This window comes from Maylandia zebra, linkage group LG23, assembly GCF_041146795.1.
Source record: "Maylandia zebra isolate NMK-2024a linkage group LG23, Mzebra_GT3a, whole genome shotgun sequence".
Classification (NCBI taxonomy): Eukaryota; Metazoa; Chordata; class Actinopteri; order Cichliformes; family Cichlidae; genus Maylandia; species Maylandia zebra.
Window position 1 is genome coordinate 10,404,126 of NC_135188.1, and position 25,609 is coordinate 10,429,734.

The 25,609-nt window shown below is 41.9% G+C and overlaps 1 protein-coding gene across 1 annotated transcript in view; it reads left to right on the forward strand.

Annotated features, from left to right (window-relative positions):
* grin3bb (glutamate receptor, ionotropic, N-methyl-D-aspartate 3Bb) overlaps positions 1-24,119 on the forward strand; it is a 64,670-nt gene extending 40,551 nt beyond the window's left edge. Inside the window, exons 2-9 of the mRNA XM_004557037.4 lie at positions 870-1,510; positions 11,016-12,108; positions 14,266-14,411; positions 17,877-17,992; positions 19,959-20,110; positions 20,714-20,878; positions 20,976-21,043; positions 21,388-24,119. Coding sequence (XP_004557094.3) covers positions 870-1,510; positions 11,016-12,108; positions 14,266-14,411; positions 17,877-17,992; positions 19,959-20,110; positions 20,714-20,878; positions 20,976-21,043; positions 21,388-22,189 — 3,183 coding nt within the window. The 3' untranslated portion in view covers positions 22,190-24,119. The remainder of the gene's footprint in view (positions 1-869; positions 1,511-11,015; positions 12,109-14,265; positions 14,412-17,876; positions 17,993-19,958; positions 20,111-20,713; positions 20,879-20,975; positions 21,044-21,387) is intronic.
* The last annotated feature ends 1,490 nt before the right edge of the window (positions 24,120-25,609 follow it).

Genomic DNA, 25,609 nt, shown 5'->3' on the forward strand with positions numbered 1-25,609 from the left:
TTTGGAGGTGAACTGCAGTAAAGCGAGGTGTCGACCTGACGGCCAATCCAACGTTTCTGTTCTCGCAGGTCTGACACTTCAAATCCTTAAAGCTCCGCCTGTCAGTGCATCGTCACAGTGACGGACAGAGGACGTGTCCTGCATCACCGTAGCAACAGAGAGTGCAGCATCTCTTTGATCTGCCTCCAGCTGTCTGATGGTTTCAAGCATCAGCGGCTGCAGGTGATAAACTGATCACCTGCAGCCGCACCTGAGCTGAGACATCAGCAGCTTTGAGGTGAGTGCCTGGCTCAAAGGTCACGGCAGGACTGATTATCATACCTGAACACACCTGCAGGGAGGTCTTCATGTTACAGTGTGAACACCCGGCAATGTGGTGTAAACAACAAAAACAAACGCACACGCTGAAGTAACACTCGGGTCTTGTGGAAACATGTGAAGTGGCCACAGAGGAATCAAAAGGTGGAGCTGGAAATGAGCAGCACAGGTGCCCTCCTCCGTTAGTTTGCTTCAACCCACAGGAAGCTGTTTTAAATGAATGTATGTTCTGCTGTATGTTTTGTGTGTCATGTATAAACTTTTGTGAGGACTTCGTAGGAATCTGTTCACAGTTTTCATGTCACTAACAATCTGTTCACACTTCAGAAATAAAAGCATATCAGATTTTTTTTTCCAAGACCAACTGAACATGTAAACCAGAGTCTGTTCTCTGATGTTCTCCTCTGATGGTTTGAAACAGGAAGCTGTTTCTTGGTGGTTTTGTGTGGGTTTGTGGAGCATTGCTCTTTAGTAACAGATTTAACTTCCAGACACGAACAGGACTGACTGATCTGATTGATATTCTCCTTTCTAAAACTGTTCTCCTCCAGAACCAGTTCCACCTGCAGATGGTGACGGGTGTTCCAGAGTCCGGTCTGTCTGATTTGCTGCTGACTGTTCTGCAGCGGTCCGGTTGGCGGGAGGGGACCGCCGTGCTGTGTCGGGGCTGGGAGGAGGCTCGGGGTCTTCTGCAGCTCCTAGACCATCACAGCAGTGCATCGTGGGAGGGCGGCAGGAGAGTCACCTGGCACCTGCGAGCCCTGCTGAACCTGACGCAGTTGGCTCACGATGACACGCAGATCCACGACTTCCTGTCTCGACACTTCCGGCAGAACCAAGCCTCACCAGCCTCAGTGCTGCTGTTCGGGGCCGACCCGCAGTGCGCAGCGGCTGTGCTGCGCAGCGCCCAGGACCTGGGCCTGACGTTACCCATGGTACACTGGGTGCTGGGTCAGCCGCTCAGCCCCGACGTGCTGCACACCATCGGGCTGCCGCTTGGCCTACTGGCCTACGGTGAGGTGGAACGGAAACCGCTTGACTACTACGTTAGAGACGCCCTGCAGCTCATCACCAGGGCTGTTGCTGCGGCGACTGCGGTGAGGCCAGACCTGGCTCTGATCCAGAACACGATGAACTGCTACGACAAACCCAACAAGCACGAGCTGCTGACCTCAGGACAGTACCTGTCCAGGTAAGAGGACACTTTAGTCTCTCAGTTTAGATATCATCACAGAATTGGTTTCACCTTTCTCGATTTGATGTTTTCATAGCTATTTAAGCAAGGACAAAAAACATCACAACCCAAAGAAAAGATTTTACTCTCCCAGTGTTCTTAGAGCTGTGGATTCACAGGGAGGACCAGGTGGACTTCATCTTAGAGCACACCTGAAGCTGAAGACTTACAGTAAGGTAGTCACATGGAGCAGGCCTGATCATTTAGAGCTTTGACTCTTCATACTTAATACAGTTTTATGTAAATCTGTTTCAAAAAAAGCACAGAAGAAATCATTTTTCATCAGTCTGTGCCTCAGTCTGCCATGCTGATGGTTTAGAAGTTTCCCTTACGGAGACAAAATAATTTTATTTAATTATCAAGTTAATTAAAAAACATTGAGTAACACTTTATAATACGACCCAAGCCCTGAAAAGCAAAGTGTGCTTAAGATGCAAGATGGGGAAATATTGTTTTTCTCCAAAATAACCAAGAAATTATGCAGTACTTAAAATTAACTACAGTATAGTTTGTCTCTACTGTACTGTAAAATGCAATTGCATTGAAGTTCCATCAATTGCATTGAAATGCATTCAAATTCCATTAATTACAGAGGAATTACAATCTTATTAAAAGCCCCATTGGACTCCTGGACCCCTATTTATCAATTATTGGTGATAAATGACCTTTAACCTTCTGGAACGTGACTGAACTATGAAGCAAGCACTGCTGAAACAAAGGAGGCTGTCACAAACACAGCAGCTGAGCTCGTTTGGAGGCAGAGCCGATAAGAAGGAAACTGTAACAGGATTAAAGCCTCTGCAGAGGTAGGCGTCAATATGCAGACTGTACAGAGAGGCTCGAATGCAGCCGAAGATCGTCCCAGATTCAGCATTTGAGATAAAACACAGCTCTCATCGACAGACCAGTGTCACCCTTCTGTGTGTCTCATGTTTGAAGCTGCTCTGACTGAAAGGAACGGATACATCACTCTGTTCTCAGAATTAAACATGAATTCTTCTCATAATTAGAAAGTAGTGCAGCAATTAATGTTTATGGTAGATTTAATGAGTTATTTCAGCTTTACTGTCAGCACTGAGATTCAGCTCCAGCAACTGTTTGATGGAAAAACCAGGTGAATTTGATTACACCATCCACACCTGCAGGCAGGAGGAGTTTATATTAATACTGCCTTATATTCATATATACAGTACGTGTGTTGGAAATAAACATGTTGGATCTAGCTGTTATTTATGAGGAAGTTTATTACAGTTCACACTCTCTAACCTCCAGCAGCCTCAGAAGAATAATGTGTTGATGGAAACCAAAATGTTTCTTTCATGGGGATCATTGATGTATTTGAACCAGTTGCTGCCATTAACCAAAGGTGTGTTTCTGAACATGAGATCCAAAGTGGTGCCAGCATTTCTCATTACTCTGAGAGACTTTGAAGGTGCAGTCAGACATTCTTTAAGATATATTTATGAGTAAAGTATTTTTCTATTAAATAGATTAATGTGTAACTTCCAAAAAACTGATAAGTTTAGCTATCAGTAACCTAACACATAGACTTATGATTAATCTATTAAATATGCACACGAGCAGTTGCCAGTTTGCGAAATCCGCCATGTTCCACCATATTTGAATCCTTGGCTGGGAAGGACATCTTCCGTCTGCCTAATGGTTTTGCACATAGGTGACAAGAGACCGGCCACATACATACTAAGCCAAAGGCGGAGGAGAGGAGAAATTACATGCGTTCATGTGTGAATGAGGAACATTTAAATTACTTTCTGCGCCTTCAGACTCAAGATATAAAGCATCATACCTGTGCTATCATCGAAGGAGAAAGAAACAAAAATATGAAGGAACGAGACAACCAGAGGTAGTTGTTAGGTTGATTTTGATAATAGTTGTCTATATTGTACTTAAATTTGTAAACCTTGTTTCAAACTGTATGTTTAGATATTCTTCTGGTCTCCTCCCCCACATGTAGAATGGTGGGGGAGGCTATAGTGTTTAACTGCAGACACATCCTATGTGAAGGTTCTGTTTTCTTATTTAGTAAACTTCCTCCCCTTTATGGCCTCACCTATGCCTGTGTATGGTGGACCGTTAAAGGGATTACACCATATACAGGGTGAGGAAAGATGACACTTTGTGATCAGCAGGAAGACACACATACACACACACAGTGCCTTAGTTTTATGACGCACCACAGGGGGGATCGGATCCTTGCGCTTCATGTTAAAAACCGGTTGAGCTTTACAATGCCACTATTCATTCACTCTCACATTCACACACTGGTGGAGGAAAGCTGCAGTTGTAGCCACAGCTGCCCTGGGACAGACTGACAGAAGCGAGGCTGCCATATCGCGTCATCGGCCCCTCTGGCCAACACCAGTAGGCGGTAGGGTAAAGTGTCTTGCCCAAGGACACAACAACCAGGACAGAGAGAGCAGGGGGATCGAACCGGCAACCCTCCGGTTACAGATGAGCTTCCCAACCCCCTGAACCACGGTTGCCCCACAAACTAGGACTGCTCAATTAATCGAATTTTAATCTCGATTACGATCTGGGCTTTCAACGATCATTAAAAATGACTGAGCCGATTATTAGCCCCTCCCTCGTGCTTTACTCTTGCGCTGCTCCGTGTGGCAAATCGAGCGCACCTCCCTGCATTTCGAACACGTGTCACAACAATTAAGAGCAGCGGTCTCCAACCTTTTTTGCGCCACGGACCGGTTTATGCCCGACAATATTTTCATGGACCGGCCTTTAAGGTGTCGCGGATAAATACAACAAAATAAAACTAGTACCGGTACCGAAAAAAATAAAATTTATTCATAACACACGTGAAAAGAACAAGGAAAACCGAGTAAACGATAAAAACGATAACAAAATAACGCTGAAAACCGATAAAAACCCTGAAAACTATACATTTCACACCTGAGCCTCAACTTTTGTGGCCCGGTACCAAACGACTCACGGACCGGTACCGGTCCGAGGCCCGGGGGTTGGGGACCGCTGATTAAGAGGACCCGAGGGAAGCTCGGAAAGCTAAGCAGAAGTTATTTGGAGAGGAGAGTGACTGCTGTTGGTTGAAAAGAGAGGTAAAAAAAAAACTTCAGTGGTGTGGAAACATTATGGTTCACGGAGTCAGACGTGGATCAAGTAGACATAGTGTGTAAACTTTGCTACGGTGTTGTAGCTGCACCACAGAGCAACACTGTAGCAAAGTTTACTAAACATAGATGTTTACATTTTTCATTTATTTTTTATATTGCAAACATTTGCACTGTTATCAGTATTTGCACACTATTTTATATTATTTTTTGACAATCTTTAAAGTCATTATTCAATACATTGTTATTGTTAAATAAAAATCGCCAAATAATCGAGATCTCAATTTCAGTGAAAATAATCGTGATTATCATTTTTGCCATAATCGAGCAGCCCTACCACAAACTGTGATTTTGTTTGTGAGAGTGTCTCATGATAATGACGTAAGCATGTGCACCGCTTGTGGTAACAGACGTGTGCAGATCAACAATGGATAATATACAGAGTATCACCATGCAGCGTTTAAAGCGTGGAAGTACTGACCTTACTTTGAGTTCGATTCTGTAAAAAGTGACAAAAACATTAGCGTCCGCTGTTCACTGCGTGGGAAGAAAACTTCTTTTTACAGTGAAAAAAAACCCCTAAACTTCTGAGCAAGTACCTAGCACGCTGCCATGAGAATGTGAAACCCCCGGATCCTCCCACTGACATGACCGCTGTGGCACCGGGCAAACCTCCGCCTGCTCCACTCCTGCTAAACAGGTGAAAAAAAAGGCGACAGGACTCAGTGCTGCTGAGTCTTTGATTTGATTTATTTTCTGTTGTGTTTTACTTGCATCTATTTGAAAGACTGAGTGTAAACACAAAAAAATATTTTATTTTATGTGCTGGAATGTGCAGAAAATAGGTTTAAATGTTAAACAAATTTCTTTAAGTCAAAAACTGTGGCATAGAATTTAATTTTTGCTTGATGCAATGTGCATAAAGTTAAAAAATTAAAACTAATAAATCCAGTTTTAAAAAGAGACTTTTTCATTTGATTACATTTTATATGATGGATTATGCAGAAAAAGTAGAATTGGGCTGAAAGGTCTATCACTTTATTACCTATTCAGGTTGTAAATCATGTTTTTAAAAAGTAACTAAGTAACTAATTACTTTTGAAAATGGAGAATTAATCAGAAATTAGTTACAAATAAATTTTTTCAAGTAACATAGTAACCTTAGTAAAATCTCATCCTCTTCCTCCTCACATTAAGCTTCATCTCCTGAAATGAAGTCAGGGCTGCATACGAAAATGTCGATAAACAAGTTCATTTCTGACTCATATCGGACTCCTTTTGTTTAATCAAGAGTTTGATCAAGAGTAAATCAAGGTATACAGTGTTCATTTCTTTTGTCTCCATGTTGGGCGAGTGCTGACTATTGGTATATGTGTGCATGAGGGCAGGAATGCATGTTTGTGTCTGTGTGTGCCTGTTTGTCTATGTCTATGTGTCAGGTCGGGTCTTAGACTCCACGTCTCTGGGAACATCTCAGGCCCCCAGGTGCGGGGGCCTATCTCCCCCCACCACATTCCCTGCTGGTGGCTGATGCCTTCAGCCGTCGGTGTATTGGTGGTTCTTGGTGTTTGGGTGCTCAGGTATGCACTGACTCACTCCTGGTGGCTGCTTGACGGGGCCTGGTGCACGTGGCTCGGTCGGGCTCCTTCCGGAGGGTGGGGGGCTCTCTGACCTCGGGCCTTTGGGCCCGGGGCTCTGCCCACTCTGGTGCAACTGGCTGCCGGCAGAGCCCGCGGACACGTCACCGCAGTCACCTGTAGCTTCTGCACCGCAGCTGCTGGGTGACCCCCTGTATGGGGCTCTCCTCAGCTCTTTCCAGGAGGATGGTGCGGCTGCCCCTCCGGTAGTCCTCCTTGGGCCTCTAGATGTCTGGGGCCTGGATCTCCTCCATGCCTGCTTCATGTCCTGGGGGGCAGGGCTATGGCTCCCCACACTCTCTATCACATACAGTAGGTGTCAAACTCTGGCCCACGGGCCATATTTGGCCCGCAGCCTAACTACATACGAAGCCATACCAAATTATTATTAGAGCTGGCCTACTGGTATTATACAGCTAATATATATATTGTTTAGTATTAAACTTTGCTTGTTCCATATTCAGTTTTTCAGAAAAACTTGTTTGAGTCCATAAGAAGAGATTCATTCTTAAATCTGGAGGAAGATTTGTTTTTCAATAAATATTAATGTTAGCCCGCGAACTTGTTCCAGTTTTTAATTTTGGCCCACTGTGTATTTGAGTTTGACACCCCTGCTCTATCAGATAGTTACATGGAGAAATCTTTTGAATACAAGCGTGCTCACAGACGTGTTCACAGACACACATTATAACTTCCTTGGCTCCTGCTTCAAAGCATACCGTGCGTTGTCGGTCTTGCGTGCTGCTCAGTAACATTCAATATTTATTATTTAGTATTACTTATATTTGTCTTATCTAGGTTGTTGCTGTAGTCTCCATTGTTCTCTTTTGCTTGTTTTCTTTCTTTTTTTTTTCTTCCAGCAGGTGATTCAGTGGACTTCTTAATGTCTTTTCTCATTGTCCCTCTTCCCCTCTGTTTTTCTTTCCCCTCTCCTTTTCTTGAACTTCTCTAAGTCTACGTCTTTCCCTTTCCTATCCCTCAATCATGTGTTTGTCAAAACCTAAAAGCAAAAATAAATAAATAAATAAAAGAAAATTAATAATAATAATAATAATAATAATAATAATAATAATAATAATAATAATAATAAAGATCTAGTGGACCAATAATGATCCACTTGGAAAAATAAATCCGTTGGGCATTTTATTTGGCCTTGAGACAATAATTCTGATTGCTACAGTGCTGAGCTGGACAGGCAAAAAAAAAAGTAAATCAAGGCAAATGCTTCTCATCCAGTATTGGCAGCTGAGGTAAACAGCCTTCCACAGATAGGAAGTCTGATGCATTTGAACTGGGAGGGGTAAGAAAAAAAACTCAGTTGACTGGAATCAATCACCCTCTTACAATGCTGTGATTGCAGCCATTTCCTAACTCTCTGTGAATGGTACTCATGGTCTTTGATCAGTGGTTGCTGATCAGTGGTTATGACATGTCATTCAGTGGGCTAGTTACAGTCATAACATAAATGTACTATTTATAAGGTTGGGCACACCTGTAGTCAGCCGAGACTGAAGAAGCCACTTGGATGATGATGAATCGTTTCTCCTGCTGAAAACACTACGTCCAGATGAACAACATCAACTTTTTTGGGATTTTCTTACCTGGATGATTGGGCACTTTTATGTTATTTTTTTCTTATTTAAAAGCTGAGCTTCATTAATGTTTGTTCAATCTTCTAATGGTGTCCTCCTAGATTCAAAGCCAGCAGAAGCAGCTCTGGGTTCAGTTGTCTGATCATTTCCCTTTGTCTGCTGGAGTTTTATTCTAACATTGAACGTGAGATGGAGATGCTGTTTCTCCTCTGTCAGCATCATGAAGGCAGCTGTTTGTGGGGTCAAGAAGTGAATGATTAGCTTTTATGTTAAACATCTGGACATGTTTAAAGATGTGTTTTCTGTTCAGATTAACTTTATCTGTTACTTCTTCACAGGACACAATAATATGAGATCTTCAGTCTTTCTTTAGATGTCCAAAGTTTAGATGCAGAATCTGATAAACTGGATTCCTCATATTTGACTGAGTCAGAGAAATCAGTTCTTTAAGTGAATCCTGCATTAAAACAGGTTAACATGTTAAACATATCATCAGTCTGCCTTAGTTTTCAGTTATAAACATGTGAACACAGATAATTTTACAGTTTATGACCACAAGAGTTGGTGTGCAAAAATGAAATGAATACTTTTTTAAATTATAGAACAAAAAAAGTAAAAACAGACACTGACTCTACTATGAGAATATCAGTTCCTAAAAGGTGTGAAAGCGAAAATTTGTCAAATACCAAAACCAACAGTTGCACACGAGCTGCAGGAAACTCTGAAAGCTGCATCAAATACTGTGGTGTACATGAAACAGAGCTGCAAGTTTTAGAAGGATAAAAGGTTTAGCTGCTGCACCGGGATTCCTCACAAAGGCAGATCAAACACATTCACAGTAAATTAAATTATACTCGACTGAGATAAAACCAGAGCAGACAGATTATCGGCTGCAGGAGAAGAAAAGGTAAAATGTGAAGTGAAACATTTAATGTTAGAATCATCAAACATGAGGATCTAAGAACACTTAAACTTTGTTCAGGTTGTTTAAGGTTAAAGACTTCAAGACTGCATATCTGCTCACATCTGTCACAGAGAGCTCTGTCAATGAAACTCCACATTAACTTAACCTTTTACAGCTTTCACAGAAAACTTAAATGCCCCAAAGACATGAGAATAAACACAGGACAATTTACAAATTAAAAACCATCTCTGACACAAACATCACGTTATTGTCATGGTTCTGGGTCATTTTGGCCCAGCGGTTTAAGTTTCCTGTGCTTTTTGTCATTTTCTGCATTGTGTTAAGGATTATTCTAGGTTTCCTACGTTATTCTGTTCAGTATTCCCCCTGTGTTGTTGCCTTCTGTTTCTCCACCTGGGTGTCTGCATTTATATGGTTGTGTGAGTTCTTGTGCCATCATGTTTTCCCCAGCCTGTCATGCTCCTCATGTTCTCTCTCCCTCTCCGGTCTACATCTCTGTGTATTTCCTGTTTTACTTTGATAGTCTCTGTCTGTGTCCATCATGTTGTGTTTGCTCTTCCCCTGTCTCATTATTATCACGATTCGTGTCAGCTGTGTTCCCTGTGTGCTCCTACGTTCCTTGTTAGTTTTCTGTGTATTTATGTCAGAGTCTCCCTCAGTCCCTCATGCTGTCCGTTCCCTTGTGTGCCTCTCTGTGCGTTTAATTTATATTTTCCCAGTATAGTTTTGTATCATTTTCCCTTGAGTCAGCAATAAAGCTGCATTTTGAGTTCACCCAGGTGTGTTGAGAGCAGTGTTGGTCAAGTTACTTGAAAAAAGTAATCAGTAACTAATTACTTACCCAACAAAGTAATCCCGTTACTTTACTGATTACTTGTTTTAAGTAATTAGTTACTTTTTAAAAACATGATTTACAACATGAATAGGTAATAAAGTGATAGACCTTTCATCCCAATTCTACTTTTTCTGCATAATCCATCATATAAAATGTAATCAAATGAAAAAGTCTCTTTTTAAAACTGGTTTTATTAGTTTTAATCTTTTAACTTTATGCATCAAGCCTATATTTAATTATATGAAATATTCTCTGACTGGAAGAAATTTGTTTAACATTTAAACCTATTTTCTGCACATTCCAGCACATAAAATAAAATATTTTTTTGTGTTTACACTCAGTCTTTCAAATAGATGCAAGTAAAACACAACAGAAAATAAATAAAATCAAAGACTCAGCTGTCCTGTTGCTCTATTTTCACCTGTATAGCAGGAGAGGGGCAGGCGGAGGGAGGTTTGCCCTGGTGCAGATGTGTCGCAGCGGTCAGTGGAAGGATCTGGGAGTTTCTCTGTGAATTTCCCATTCTGTGGCAGCCTACTCTCGGTGCTTGCTCGGAAGTTTAGGGGGGTTTTTTCGCTGTAAAAAGAAGTTTTCTTCCCAGGCAGTGAACAGCGGACGCTAATGTTTTTGTCACTTTTTACGGAATCGAACTCAAAGTAAGGTCAGTACTTCCACGCTTTAAATGCTGCACGGTCGTACTCTCTCCCGCACACGTCATATTATCCATTGTTGATCTGCACACAGCTGTTGCCACGAACGTCGCACTTGCGTACGTCATTGTCATGAGACACTCTTGCAAAAAAGTCACGGTTTTAGTAACGCAGTAACGCAGCGTGCTAACAGGAAAGTAAGAGTAATCTAATTACTTTTTTTGCAATAGTAATCCCTTACTTTACTCATTACTTGAAAAAGTAATCGGATTACAGTAACGCGTTACTGCCCGTCTCTGGTTAAGAGTCCTGCATTTCGGGTCCAATCTCCTGCCTACCATACAGCGATTCATGAGTTACATTATCTGTAGAACCAAAAAACTTCTTCATGATCGGTGGAAACATAGCGTCTGCGATCATATTGACCAATCAGAGCTGGAAACACATCAGGGTCATCTGTGTATTAAAAATTTAGTTTTTATGGTTAAAGTTAGACGGGGTCAAGCGTTGATCCCGGTGGGAAAGTAATTTTTTATTAAGAGACCATGTTTGAAAAGTATACATCATATTTATTTATTAGCCTATTGACTGATAATTTTGTGATCCATTTTCTTCTGCTCTCAGTTAAAAACTGATAATTCAGTAGACAATGATCCAATAGCACTGCTCACAAGCCCTGCCCCCACTCACATGCAACCCGCTTTTTTTTTTCTGCTGCAGGTTTTTGTCAAACACATCTTTCTCTGGACTCACCGGTCCCGTCCGAGTCCACCAGAATTGGTCTGAGGTTATTACTCTGCAACGATTCCATATCTGGAGTCTGCGGCGGGACGCACTGGGTCAACCCACCTGGGTGACAGTAGGCAGCTGGGAGGATGGCTCGCTGCAGGTGGAGGACCAGCAAGTGTGGCAAGGACCCAAGCCTCACCACAGGATGGATGGGATGGGTGGGAGGACCAGGGGCCGGTGGAGAGCAGGGTTGCCGGTGGCAGGGAGTCGGGTCCGGGTGGTAACCCTGGTGGAACATCCCTTCGTGTTCACGCGGGACGTGGACGACGAGGGCAGCTGCCCGGCTGGTCAATTCTGCCTGGATGCTGCCGCTAACAGCTCAGAGACCCTGGAGAGATACTTCAGGGAAGTGGCAGTTGGGAACAGCAGCTCGCTGCCCAGAGACTACACCAAGTGCTGCTATGGCTATTGTATAGACCTGCTGGAGAAGCTGGCTGAGGACCTAGGCTTTGAGTTTGACCTTTACATCGTCGGAGACGGAAAGTATGGAGCTTGGAAGGGAGGGCGCTGGACCGGGCTGGTGGGAGATCTCCTGAATGGTCTGGCAGACATGGCTGTCACCTCATTTAGCATAAATTCTGCCCGTAGCCGGGTGATCGACTTCACTTCGCCCTTCTTCTCCACCAGCCTGGGCATCCTGGTGCGCAGTAAGGACACAGCAGCCCCCATCGGGGCCTTCATGTGGCCCCTGCACTGGTCCATGTGGGTGGGAATCTTCCTGGCGCTGCACATCACTGCACTTTTCCTCACGCTCTACGAGTGGAAGAGTCCTTATGGGATGACACCTCATGGGCGCAACCGGGTGAGGGTATTCTCTTACTCATCGGCTCTCAACCTGTGCTACGCCATCCTGTTCGGGCGCACCGTCTCCTCTAAGACCCCAAAGTGCTGGACAGGCCGCTTCCTGATGAACTTGTGGGCCATCTTCTGTCTGCTGGTGCTGTCCAGCTACACCGCCAACCTTGCTGCTGTCATGGTGGGAGAGAAGACCTTTGAGGAGGTCTCAGGGATCCATGATGCCAAGGTGAGACCGTAAGGTTAGATTATTTTGTCATGGTTCTGCTGTCAGTGTCAGGATCTTCAGCTGGTCTCCAATCACACGTAGAGCAAGGAGAGTGCAAACAGGACATCCTGAGGGACTAAAACATTTCTGAAGCATCCCTTTGGTTCAGCATATAGGGCTCATACTGGAGATTAGCATCCTGCATCATTATAATAATGTTGGTCAAGGACCAGTTAAATTTTCAGCCAAGTTGGGCAAGAACAACTTGAACCTTCAGTTATCATTAGCCAGGAAGTTAGCAAATGCTCTTAAAAACTATCACTAGCAAAATTTGGCTAACATGAAACCTAACTTGACAATATATTTATTATATTGTATGAATTAATTAAGTGAAGATAAACCTTTATTAGTCCCACACATAGGAATTTTTTTTTAAACTAAAAATAAAACTAAAATTAAAAAAACACTTGAAACACTTACCATTTATTGAAGAAATTTTTACAGTTTTATATAAACAAAGGGGTTTTTGACTTTTACCTCCAAATTATGACATCACATTGTAATTGGTCAGTTGCAATGGTGATCCTGGAACAACAATAATATGAAGATGCAGGAAAAACACTAACAGGGGATATAAGCTACACCGCATGAGATCTCACACAGAGGCCCAGGTCTTACTTGGAGCCTGGTGTTCACACAGCAGGCGACTAAACTCGACCATTTCTCACCTCTAACCATGCCCGGTCTGACACCATCAGTTTCACACTCACACACACAAAATTTGCGGTCACACGGTGAGTTTGAGATACTTGAACTCCTCCACTTGTGGCAGGAACTCATCCCCGACCCGGAGTGGGCACTCCACCCTTTTCCGGCTGAGAACCATGGCCTCAGATTTGGAGGTGCTGATCCTCATTCCCGCTGCTCGGGGTCTTGTTCGCGAGTGATGGGAGAAGGGAGCCGGAGATCGACAGACGGATTGGGGCTGCAGCTGCAGTAATGCGGACGCTGCACCGGTCCGTCGTGGTGAAGAGGGAGCTGAGTGTAAAAGCGAAGCTCTCAATTTACCGGTCGATCTACGTCCCTACCCTCACCTATGGCCACGAGCTGTGGGTAGTGACCGAAAGAACGAGATCGCGGATACAAGCGGCAGAAATGAGCTTCCTCCGAAGGGTGGCTGGCCTCTCCCTTAGAGATAGGGTGAGAAGTTCGGCCATCCGGGAGGGGCTCAGAGTAGAGCAGCTGCTGCTCCACATCGAAAGGAGCCAGCTGAGGTGGTTCGGGCATCTGACAAGGATGCCCCCTGGGCGCCTCCTGGGTGAGGTGTTCCAGGCATGTCCCACCGGGAGGAGGCCCCGGGGCAGACCCAGGACACGCTGGAGAGATTATATCTCTCGGCTGGCCTGGGAACGCCTTGGTATTCCCCCGGATAAGCTGGAGGAGGTGGCTGGGGAGAGGGAGGTCTGGGCCTTTTTGCTTAGGCTGCTGCCCCCGCGACCCGGCCCCGGACAAAGCGGATGAAGATGGATGGATGGATGGATGGATGGACGGTGAGTTTGAAGTGAGACGACCACGAGTGTTTTTCCTGTGAAACATTTTTCAGTCTCATGATAAAGGCAATGTGGTGCTGCTGGTTCAGGCGAGGTCAGATCTGTGTTTGTGAACTCTCTGCAGACTCTTTTCACTCTGTGCTCTCCATCCTGAAACAATTACAGATTAAATTTGCTCTGTGGATCACCTGCCTTGTCATAATTACACTTTTAATTCAGCGGCTGATTGAAGCATGAAGCACGCCTCTCAGTGTTTGCACAGCCGGCACTGCTGGGAGCTCAGGGAGCTTTAATTGGACGTCCATCTGTGTGTGATTAGCTTTTTATTTTATATGTGAAGCCCTGCAGCTTTCTGGGTGCCGCCTATCCTCATAGTGTATCAAGAGGCTGTGAAGGAAATTTCTGGATGTAATCTATAAAATAAAGCATGACTAAGAAGAAACATGAAACTGAATGTGAGCGTGAGTGGCCAGAGTGGCCCTTTACTGTGCAGCTTTGTGGGGTGTTTCAGGTCAAATGTGTTCACAGATGTTTCATGTGTTTCAGCTGAATATGCAACATCCGCTGTTTCCTCTGTTTGTGTGTCCTTCATTCTTGTCCTCTTCCTCCTCTTTGTTGGTGTGTGCAGCTGCATCATCCGTCACAGGGTTTTCGTTTTGGGACAGTGAGGGAAAGCAGTGCGGAGGATTACATGAAGAAGAGTTTTCCAGAAATGCATGAATACATGAGACGCTTCAACGAGCCGACCACACCTGAAGGAGTTGCCACCCTCAAGTAAGAGAGCAACATTCAGCCGCAGGTTATGCTCTGATTCTCTTGGTTCTAACAGAGAAACCAGACTCAGTTCAGTTTTTCTAATTTTATTTATGGCCAAACACAAACAACTCCATTTTTAATTGGAAGAAATCTCTGAATCAAGGAATCATTCAACAGGAATCAAGAAGGGGTTGAGAGGAGATGGAAGAGAGCAAGGGGAGACAGAAAGCGTAGAGGTGTAATGCAGAGAGTTGTATGAACTGAGAGTGATGAAAGTGAGTGAAGAAGAAACAGACATATCCTGGTCAAAAATGACTCCAAGGTTCCTCAGAGTGTTACTGGAGGCCAGAGTAAGCATCTGGTTAGATACCATATTTCTAAGATTTTCAGGGCTGAGTACAATAGCCTCAGTTTTATCTGAATTAAGAAGCAGAAAATTAAAGGTCACCCGGGTCTTTATGTCTTTCAGACATTTCTGCAGTTTAACCAATTGGTGTGTGCTATCTGGCTGCATGGATAGATAAAGTTGTGTGTCATCTGCATAGCAGTGAAAATGTATGCTATGCCTTCTGATGATGCTGCCTAAGGGAAGCATGTATAATGTAAACAGAATTGGTCCTAGCACTGAACTCTGTGGAACTCCATAATTAACCTTAGTATGTGAAGAGGACTCTCTATTTACATGAACAAATGGCTATCTGTTCATATCAATCTATTCGATAGATATGATCCAAACCACTGCAGCAATTCATCAAGTAACCAGTTTCAAATTTCCCACGTGTGGGACTAATAAAGGTTATCTTATCTTATCTTAAGTAATTGAAATAATTGGATTAAAAAAATTCTGGACATGAATTCATTGCTTTGATGCTTCGTTTAATGCATGGCTCTGTAGCTCACCAATGTGTTAAAAAATGTAAACGCAAGTGTTTCACCCACATTTGTGACTGAAAAACAGAATTGAAATACAAATGTATTTAGAAGCAGCATATGAATATAAAGCCTGGCCCATGCAGCCCCCAGTTTTAAGCAGAAACACTGATAACACAACAGCAGCAGTGACTCTGGTACAGTTTGTTTCCATCCACTGCTGTTTGTTTTACACAGAGAAAAATCTGGAGTAAGTCTCCAGAAGTTGTATTAAAATATGCAGATGAACTGGTTAAATTATACAGCTTAATGAAGGCTGATGGCACCATCCCTATTTTACATGGAAGCTGCAGCAGGAAATGCATCCAGTCCGGAGCTGAAGTGTGTGGGGGGTATGGGGTGTACTAGACCTTATGAATATCAAGGCTTTTGTTTTCAGATTAAGAGTGAAATAATATGAAATAATGTGTTAAAAAAACTTCATTAATATTTAAAAATATGAAAATAAAAACTTTTTTCACAATCTAATTAAAATGTACATGGGCCAGTACTCTTAGCCAATAATCTGAGGGACACTGAATTATTAATATCAATTAATGTATATACCATCATAACATCTGTTTTCAGCAGCACAAAACCTTGCCTCCTATAAATGTCAGAAAACCTTCCAATGGTTTAATGATGGTATAAACAGATGTTATATACCATCATAACATCTGTTTTCAGCAGCACAAAACCTTGCCTCCTATAAATGTCAGAAAACCTTCCAAGAACACAAAGTAAAGGTATTTTTTAGTTTAGATTGCATATATATCTTATTTTAAAATGGAAACCATTGAGCAGCTCAATTCTGACAGATTCTGAAAGACAGACATCGTCTCTTTTTATGGAACATCCTCTGATGATTTATAAACGAACAGGATTTTCTTGTGTTTTTATTTAGGCTCAAATCAGTTTGATGTTTGAAGGCTCACAGTGACGTGAACTAATAACTCTCCCCAAATGCGTTACACCAAAAGTAAGAAGCCTTTTTTGTAAAATGTAATGGGTAGAAAGTACAGATATTTGTTTAAAATTTTAGGGAGTAAAAGTAAAAAGAAGTAAGAAAAAAAACTACTTGAGTAAAGTACAGACACCTAAAACTTCTACTGACGTTTAGTAACAAAGTATTTGTACTTCGTCACTTACCACCTCTCAGCTGCAGCACTAATTCAACCCCTGCAGCACAGTATCTGTAATACCTACAGCATGCTCTAATCCAGTGGTTCCCAAACTTTTTTTGCTAGCCCCCCCCTTGTTTTACAAGAAAATCTCCCACACCCCCACCACAAACACATCCTCCAACCACACACACCCATAACGACAAAGGTATGTGCCTTTTTTCACGTGACACTGTGCGCCACATTATTGTTTACATGAGATGAATTTCTACAATGGCGGATAAAGACAAAATACTGTTACTGTTAATCTGACTATCTGCAGTTTTTACACGCTTACAAATACACACGCAGTTACTGTTCCTCCATTTAGAAAGCCTGAGGCGTCATGGTGTAATTATTTTATGTGTAGTTGTTTTTTTCCTGTGTAATAATATTCAACATTGCTATCAATACATTTTTCAAAAAATGCCTCTCTGTGCAAAATGGGTTCAACTGTGGGATACTGTGATTTGGACAGGGAGGGGAAATTGTGGCAGAATCAGCCTGATGTTTTTTGTATCCCACTGTAACTTTACTGTATAAAGAGCTAACATCTCCAAAACGTCAGGAGTAGTTAGTCATTATAAGAAGTGTTTGTGAACTAAAAATCACGAATATGGGATACTTTTTGTCCGTGATTTGGGCAACCCAGCGCGAGCTCCCGACGCAGGGGAAACAAATTCTGTCGGGGAGACCTACTTTGGCACTTATGCAGGTGAAGCCAAAGGCAAGATGTGCTTCATCATATTTTCTAGTATTTGGCTTGGAAGGAAGTTGGTTTGGAAACATATTTGGCTAAGTTTCATCTTCTGCTTTGCATTTGTGTGGGAGCCCCGTCAAAAACCTGTCCAAAATGCTAAGTGTCCAAGCATTCTTCTTCTTTCTTTTTTTTTCTCATACCGCGCCCCTCCTGCAATGGCGCCCCCCACTTTGGGAACCTCTGCTCTAATGTTCTAATAGGATATTATGGTCAACAGTATCGAACGCTGCACTGAGGTCTAGCAGGACAAGCACAGAGATGAGTCACTGTCAGAGGCCATAAGAAGATCATTTGTAACCTTCACTAAAGCTGTTTCTGTGCTGTGATGGTCTCTGAAACCTGACTGAAACTCTTTAACCAAGCCATTCCTCTGCAGATGATCTTTAAGCTGTTTGACAACTACTGAAAGGAAGGTTAAAGATCGGCTTATAAGTAGCTAAGAACGCTGGGTCAAGATACGATTTAATTACTGATACTGTGGTATGTAGGTGATTGATGAAGATAGGCCGATCATAATTAAAACTGAACATCCCAGCACAGTAGAGGCTCGGACTGGAAACACGTCAGAAGAAAACAGGAAGACATGACGTGCATCATTGTCTGTGTGTGTGGTTTTGGAGTTTTCCGTAGTAACAGTGTGGCTCTGTGTTGAAGGACAGATCCTCCTCAGCTCGATGCCTTCATCATGGACAAAGCTCTGTTGGATTACGAAGTCTCCATCGATGCCGACTGCAAACTGGCGACAGTCGGGAAACCGTTTGCCATCGAAGGTAAGCAAGCAATACTGCTGGTGTTCTGTCTGTGTTTCGGTCAGGTCAAAGTGTACATTTGCTGTTTCTGTTTAGGTGACTTCCTGTCAGTGTTTTCTTTTAATTGGACTAATCAGAGGAGAGGAGCAAAGTTGTGTGATAGTTTAGCGATTTAAAGATCAGCTGGTGAATCAGTCAAACAACCTTGACATACTGAGGGGTGTAAACATCATAGTTCAGAAGTTCAGAAAACAAGCCAGCACTATGAAACTCGTCAGGTGACCTGAAGCTTCAGATAACAAGAAACAGAAAAACTGATCTGAGTCTGAAGCCAAATTGTCGAGTCATTGTAGAGAAAGATGAATGCTTCACTGTTGGTGCTCTGATACAGCATCACTATTATCAAAATGGCGACTAACAGAAAAAAGGTGACATGAAATCGTTCCATCCATGGAGTGAAGCTGAAGTTTACGTGATCCCTCAACACACACAATAAAAACAGTTTTAATAAATAATGGAAATAAAGAGTCCACAGCTGTTAGTTTCATCTGTTTCTCACTTTCATAGTTTCAGGTTTACATTTACTGAGGGTCTGCACCAGTCCTGCGTCACTGTTCTTTTTTTTTTTAGCTGTTTGGACAAACTGAATCTGCAGATTTGACAAAAGGCACGGAAGATGGGTGGGTGTACGTGAGGGACCAAGCAGCCAAGGCATAGAGGACACAGGAAAAAATATATTCAAAATTGGTTTTCTTTATTTTAACCCTCAAAAAAACGTTTAAAAAAATTCAAAAATATAATTAGAGGGCCCATAAAAGAGGTCAACTAAATATAACTCTATAAAATGTAATTTCCAGAACCTTAACAAAGTGGACACAACTTAACTCACAAACTGACCTCATTACAAGACACAAGAGGGTTTAGCCAAACCATTTACACACAATAGGAAGGAAACAAAAACAAACACTAATACTAACTAAGCACAGAATAACATAAGTAAACCTAAAACATCCCTGTTTCTGTTAAGAACATTGTTGGTCCTGCTGAGCAGGCATTTTGTTTTCAAAGTCTTTAGCCACGCCTTTTGCCCAGACAGGAAACAGCTACTGCCCCACACCAGGTAACTCAAAGAAAGAAAAACATAATTAATATAACAGAAAACATTTTTAGAAAAACCACACAATGCTATTATGTGCATGCTTTGTAATATCAGTGTTATGTTTAGGTAAAATGATTAATGAATCATATTAGTGAAGTGGCTGCAAACCAAATAAATAAAGTGAACGAATGGAATTGTTTTACCCATATGTGGCTGATGCCATCACAGTGTAGGACCAGATTTAGATGGAGAAGAAGACCAATGTAGAGGCAGGCCTACAAACCAAAGCTGACAGGAAATTATGTAGATCAGCACAGTGACTCGTCTCTATGAGGTCAAACATTGGGTTGAAACGTGAATAAAGTTTAAATTTGAATATGAGCAGTAAAAGTTTCCCGCTCTGACCTTCAGATGAACCATAATTAAGATTTTCTTTTAGTTTAATTAGACTTCGCGTCATCCTCCAGAATAATTACTGCTTAGACCTCTTAATTAACAGGTCCGTGGTTTTCTCTCCTGATTTATTCGACTTCCTGTTCTTGGCTCAGACATCCGTCTGCTCACTCCACACAAACAGACATGAACAATGCCTGATGTTGCTGTTTGTATTGTTCACCTTTCTGATGTTTTTTCTTCCTCTCAGAGCCTCTGAGGTTCAGCTTTCTGTAATATGAGCCTGATCGCCTGTTATTGATTGTTGTTGACAGTTTCTTTGTTTGTTGTTTGTGTGTCGTGTTTTTGTTTTGTTTTTTCTTTTATGCTCAATAACATCTGTCTGCTCAAATGTCTGATTTCTCTCTGCAGTTCCTGGACAGATAGAGAAACAAATTATGTACTGCCGTTTATGCCGTTTGTTGTCTTTATTGTTTACTGTTTATTTGTTTCCAGGTTACGGTATCGGCCTCCCTCAGAATTCTCCTCTGGCATCCAATGTCTCCGAGTTCATCAGCAGGTACAAATCCGATGGTTACATGGACCTGCTGCACGACAAGTGGTACAAAGTGGTTCCGTGTGGGAACCGTGTGTTCGCCGTTACTGAGGTCAGTGTGACAGCAGCACACCTGTGTGGCCGTGGCCACCTGTTCCTTTCATGAAATGTATTTTATTTCAACCTTCTCAAAGCCAACAGAACAACACGAGGAGGCGTCTGGACACTTCAGATCTGGACTGGATATTTTTTCTGACTGTGCTCAGGTGGGCAGATGCTGTCCCCTGCTGGTCACTCTGAGACACAGCTATCAAACCTCATAAAGGCAGATTAAAAAACATAACACAAACTGCAGTCGGCAACAGGAAACCAGTTAGCAACACAGCAAGAAACCAGCTGCTGACACACTGCAGGCACAGAGGACAGGGCAAATACATCTTCCTGCTCTTAAAACAAGCTGCCTGCTGACCTTAGATCAGTTACATCTGTGCGTCCATTTAAAAACAGACTCAAAATCTCTTTGTTTGCACAGGCCTGCACTCATCAGGTGTTTTTTTGTTTTGGTTTATTTTAGTTTTATATTTTGCTCTTTTCAATGCCTTTACAATTTTAAGCATGCACAGGTTCTTATGTTTTTATCTTCTGCGTTAAGCATGTTCCATTTGGAACTAATGAAATGTGGTAAATAAGTAATCGCCACTCCCTTCTCTCTCAGACTCTTCAGATGGGCATCAGCCACTTTTCCGGACTCTTCGTGTTGCTGTGCGTCGGCGTGAGCGGCGCTTTGCTGACTCTGGCAGGCGAACATGGTTTTTACCGACTCGTTCTGCCACACATCCGCCGCCGTCAGAACCTAAAGTACTGGCTGCACACCTCACAGGTAAGTCAGAGAAGGATGATCTCAGCTGAGTGCTTTTATATAATTCATTCATGTTTGTGAAAAACTAAATGAGAAAACTAAACGCTCTGTGTGACAGAAAATCCACCGAGCTCTGAACATGACGTACGAGGACGTGAAGAGGCAGCGAGCTGAGAAAGAGAAGAGGTCAGTCTCACCATCTGAGCTCAGAGTGTTTAGGTTAACTTTGATGGGAGTTGCAAGATGTCAACAGAGAACAGAACAACCTTAGGCTTCAATCTCCAGTTATTCTTTCAGTTATGAAGCTGATTTTATAATCCATGAATGAGAAATACGATAAATATAAACTTTCATGAGCAAAAACACTGTTGAAAAAGTCTTGGTTTTAAATTAGAAACACATGACCTTATAATGTTTTTTTCAGTTCTTCAAGCTAAACGTCTCCTTTGGAGTTTAGAGATTTCTTATCCACATATTTCTCACTGACTTATGTGCATTATTCTGAGCCTAAGGTCTTTGTCTGTGTTCAGCTGTAACCTGCACAAGTCTCAGCCCCCTCCGGCCCCTCCCGCTCCGGGAGCTTCAGCCAAATGGAACAACGAGACGAGCAAGGACGCCGATGCCGCAGCTACCGCCGCTGCTGCCAAAGATGCCAGAGACTTCAAAAGAGTCCACTTCAACCTGGAGACGCTGAACACCCGCCGTCTGCTTGCTCGTCTTGCAGTCTCTGAAACCAAGGGAGGCAGCGCCATGGCTGAGAGGGAGGGTCCAGCCAAGCCGAAGGCGGGGCCAAACAGCAGGCTATGTGAGAATGGAGGACCGGCGGCTTCGTTCACCAACCGACTGCTCACGCTCCCCTCCTCATCCTCCTCTGCAAGACACAATGCTTCAGCTCCAGCCCCCACAGCCGCGGCGCTTTCTCCGCCTGCTACTTCCACCCCTGCCCCCGTTACCATAGCCCCGCCTGCCTCAGATGCCCCACCCCGTGTTGCTGTGGCTCCGCCCCGGCCTGGCGAGCTGGAGGAGCTGGAGGAGGAGATCGAACAGATGAGGGAGAAGTTACGGACAGCTCTGGCAAGGAGAGCTGAGATTCAGACGACTCTAACCAAACCCACTGTCACAGTGACAAGCGCCCCATCATCCGTTACCACGACAACCATTATGGCGACCCCAACAACGACAGGAGCCACGCCCATTCCCATACCCACCATTACCCCAGTAACAACCCTTCCTTCCAACATGAAATGCGTAACGACCATGACCGACCCGCCTCACAAAGTCCTATCTAAAGTCCGGCCCCTCCATAGCAGCCTGGCCAGTCAGAGGAGGTGATGTTCTCTGGAAAGGTCACGACACGGCGGCCATTCTAATCAGCAGTGAGGAAAAAAAATGTTCCTTTTATTTTGTTTAACTTTCTCAAGTTCTCAAAGAAGTTGATTGGACAGAAAACATCAAAGAGCCCTGAAGCTAATCAGATGATTGGTTACCTAATCAATATTTTTAGGCTGGATGAAATTATTGAACCCTTTAGAGTACAAACACTTTATATTTCCAGCTAAAATTAGAAATCCTGTGAAAACATTAAAGAAAAAATGAAATTGTTTCAATTACTTTATAAAATAAAAAATTACTGTTGAGAAAATATGCTAATTTAAATCCATAAATCTTAAAATGAAAGTCTGAAGATCAGGTAACATGCCCCAAACCCGAACCTTTATTATTTTACACATTTCAAAGTTTGAATAATCACTCAAAGACCAGTTATTTTATACACAAAATTTATTATTTTGTAATATTACTAATATTAGTAATTAGTATTGAATCAGTATTACTGTGAGTACAGTTTGTTTTTCAGGGTTTTTTACTCCTAAACGTCAAAGACAATCTATTTAAAATATTTTAATATGATATATTTATCACTTTAAAAGTGATGTTTTTTTGTCAATTAAGTGGTCAATAAAAAAAATATCTTTTAATGTTTTTCAGTCACAAGTACAGCTTGTGAAGTCTAAAGTCTGTCAGATAAATTATGTAAACTGAGGAAGAGAAGAAGACCAGGACGTGAGCCTGAGGTACACCGAATTTAATGAGTTCTTAGTTTGAGCCAAATACAGAATAATGTAGCAGTTGTATTATAGAAGTGCATATTCCTAAAGAATCCAGAGACTTATTTTTGCATATTTTTACATATTTAGTAACAAAACAAATAAGTTTGTATATAATTAAAATAGCTGCAGTGAATCTAAAGATTTTATTCTTTATTTTTATATAAAATCAGAGTCTGATGTTCAGTTTCCACCTCTGACTGGTTAAAACGGCCGCCGTGACAGAGACTGAAGAGCATTTCTGGAACTTTCTAAAACTCTGGCGGTGCACAAAAAGCATGTCCACTCTTTAAAAAGAAATTACAAGAAGTACACATACCACCAGACACAACATGAACAATAAAGCTGTTTCCTGTTGGGAACAGAAACGGTGGTGTTCATGCAATAACATCGTTAGTTCTTCACATAGACGTAACTCCTCTTCATGTAACATGAACATGGTTAGTGTAAGCAGTATGCCGAAGGTTTTTATTAGAGTCGCTTCACTACAGACATGAAACCTTAAATGTTCCCACAGAGCCTGAACCCATCCCCGAATGTGACTTTAACCCCACCAATAACCACACACCAAGAAGTTAAACTGTAGAAATGTCTTAAAGACATAAACACCTGGATGACCTCTATTTTTCTGCTTCTAAACTTCTAAAAACTGAGGTTATTGTACTTGGCCCTGAAAATCTTAGAAATATGGTATCTAATCAGATACCTACTCTGGATGGCATTACCTTGGCCTCCAGTAACACTGTGAGTAATCGCGGAGTCATTTTTGACCAGGATATGTCCTTCAGCATCTACATTAAACAAATATTTATCTTTCTTCAAACATGTTTCTTAGAAACACTGAACTGCATCACTTTCCAAACTAAAGATGAAGAAATGTTCAGATTCTCCAGAAAACATGAAAACTTTTGTTAAACCTTCAAATGGTCTGAAAAGTTGAGGATGTTTTCACTCTGTTTGGTACATTTACAGGTTTCTCATAAAAAAGAAAGAAAAAAAATTGATTTGTATTTTATTCATTCATTCAGTTTGTTTTTCATCAGTTAAACTTAAATCTGAGAGATGAGCCTGAGTTTTGACTTTCAGATATTTTACTGAGTTAAATCCATTATTCATCCTGTTATTCTTCCTAAGTGTTTTTATGATAATTAATAAAATCGACTTTCTAATGAAGTCTGTGACGTTGTATTTTACTGGTTGATCTGATTTAACCGAGGAATCGGCTGGAGTTATTAAAAGCTTAAACCTCAGTGTCAGTCTAAAATTTGTTAAACCCTCTGTTTTATTCACAGCTAACAAGCTAGGTGTAGAATGATCGATCAGTGATTTGTTATAACCAGTGTTGGTCAAGTTACTTGAAAAAAGTAATCAGTAACTAATTACTGATTACTTCCCCAAAAAAGTAATCCCGTTACTTTACTGCTTACTTATTTTCAAAGGTAATTAATTACTTAGTTACTTAGTTACTTTTTAAAAACACGATTTACAACCTGAATAGGTAATAAAGTGATAGATCTTTCAGCCCAATTCTACTTTTTCTGCATAATCCATCACACAAAATGTAATCAAATGGAAAAGTCTCTTTTTTTTTTTTACTTGTTTTATCAATTTTAATCTTTTAACTTTATGCATCAAGTAAAAATTAAATTATATGCACCATTCTCTGACTTGAAGAAATTAGTTTAACATTTAAAGCTATTTTCTGCACATTCCAGCACATAAAATAAAATATTTTTTGTGTTTACACTCAGTCTTTCAAATAGATGCAAGTAAAACACAGCAGAAAATAAATAAAGTCAAAGACTAGCGGTCCTGTTGCTCTATTTTCACCTGTAAAGCAGGAGTAGGGTAGGCGGAGGTTTGCCCTGGTGCAGGTGTGCCGCAGCGGTCAGTGGAAGAATCCGCGAGTTTCTCTGTGAATTTCCCATTACGTCGTTGCGCACTCGGTGCTTGTTTAGGGGGGTTTTTTCGCTGTAAAAAGAAGTTTTCTTCCCACGCACAACGGACACTAATGTTTTTGTCACTTTTTGTGGAATCAAACTCAAAGTAAGGTCAGTACTTCCACGGTTTAAACGCTGCATGCTCATACTCTCTCCCGCACTCGATATATTATCCATCGTTGATCTGCACACAGCTGTTGTCACGAACGTCGCACTCGCTTACGTCATTGTCATGGGACATTCTCGCAAAAATATCACGGTTTTAGTAACGCAGTAACGCAGCGTTCCTACAGGAAAGTAACGGTAATGTAAATACCGTTTTTGCGATAGTAATCCCTTACTTTACTCGTTACTTTAAAAAAGTAATCAGATTACAGTAACGCGTTGCGTTACTGCCCATCTCTGGTTATAGCACAGCTTTACTGAGTGTACAGTAAGCATCCATCAGTCATTACAATAACAATACCTCTTAATGCTGTAAAAGGTATTGCAACGACATAAAGCTGCCATACACCTTGGCTTAAACCAGTATAAGACGTCTTAGCCACAAGAGCATGCATGTAGAAAGTATGCACCTATGCTAACAGTTTCCTTTGTTTTCTAGCATTTACACTAAACTAACACAAAATGTCATCTGCAGATGTGATGAAGGGTATACTCAGTCATTTTTTTCTTTATTTTAATAGAAGAAAATACTGTACTCATAA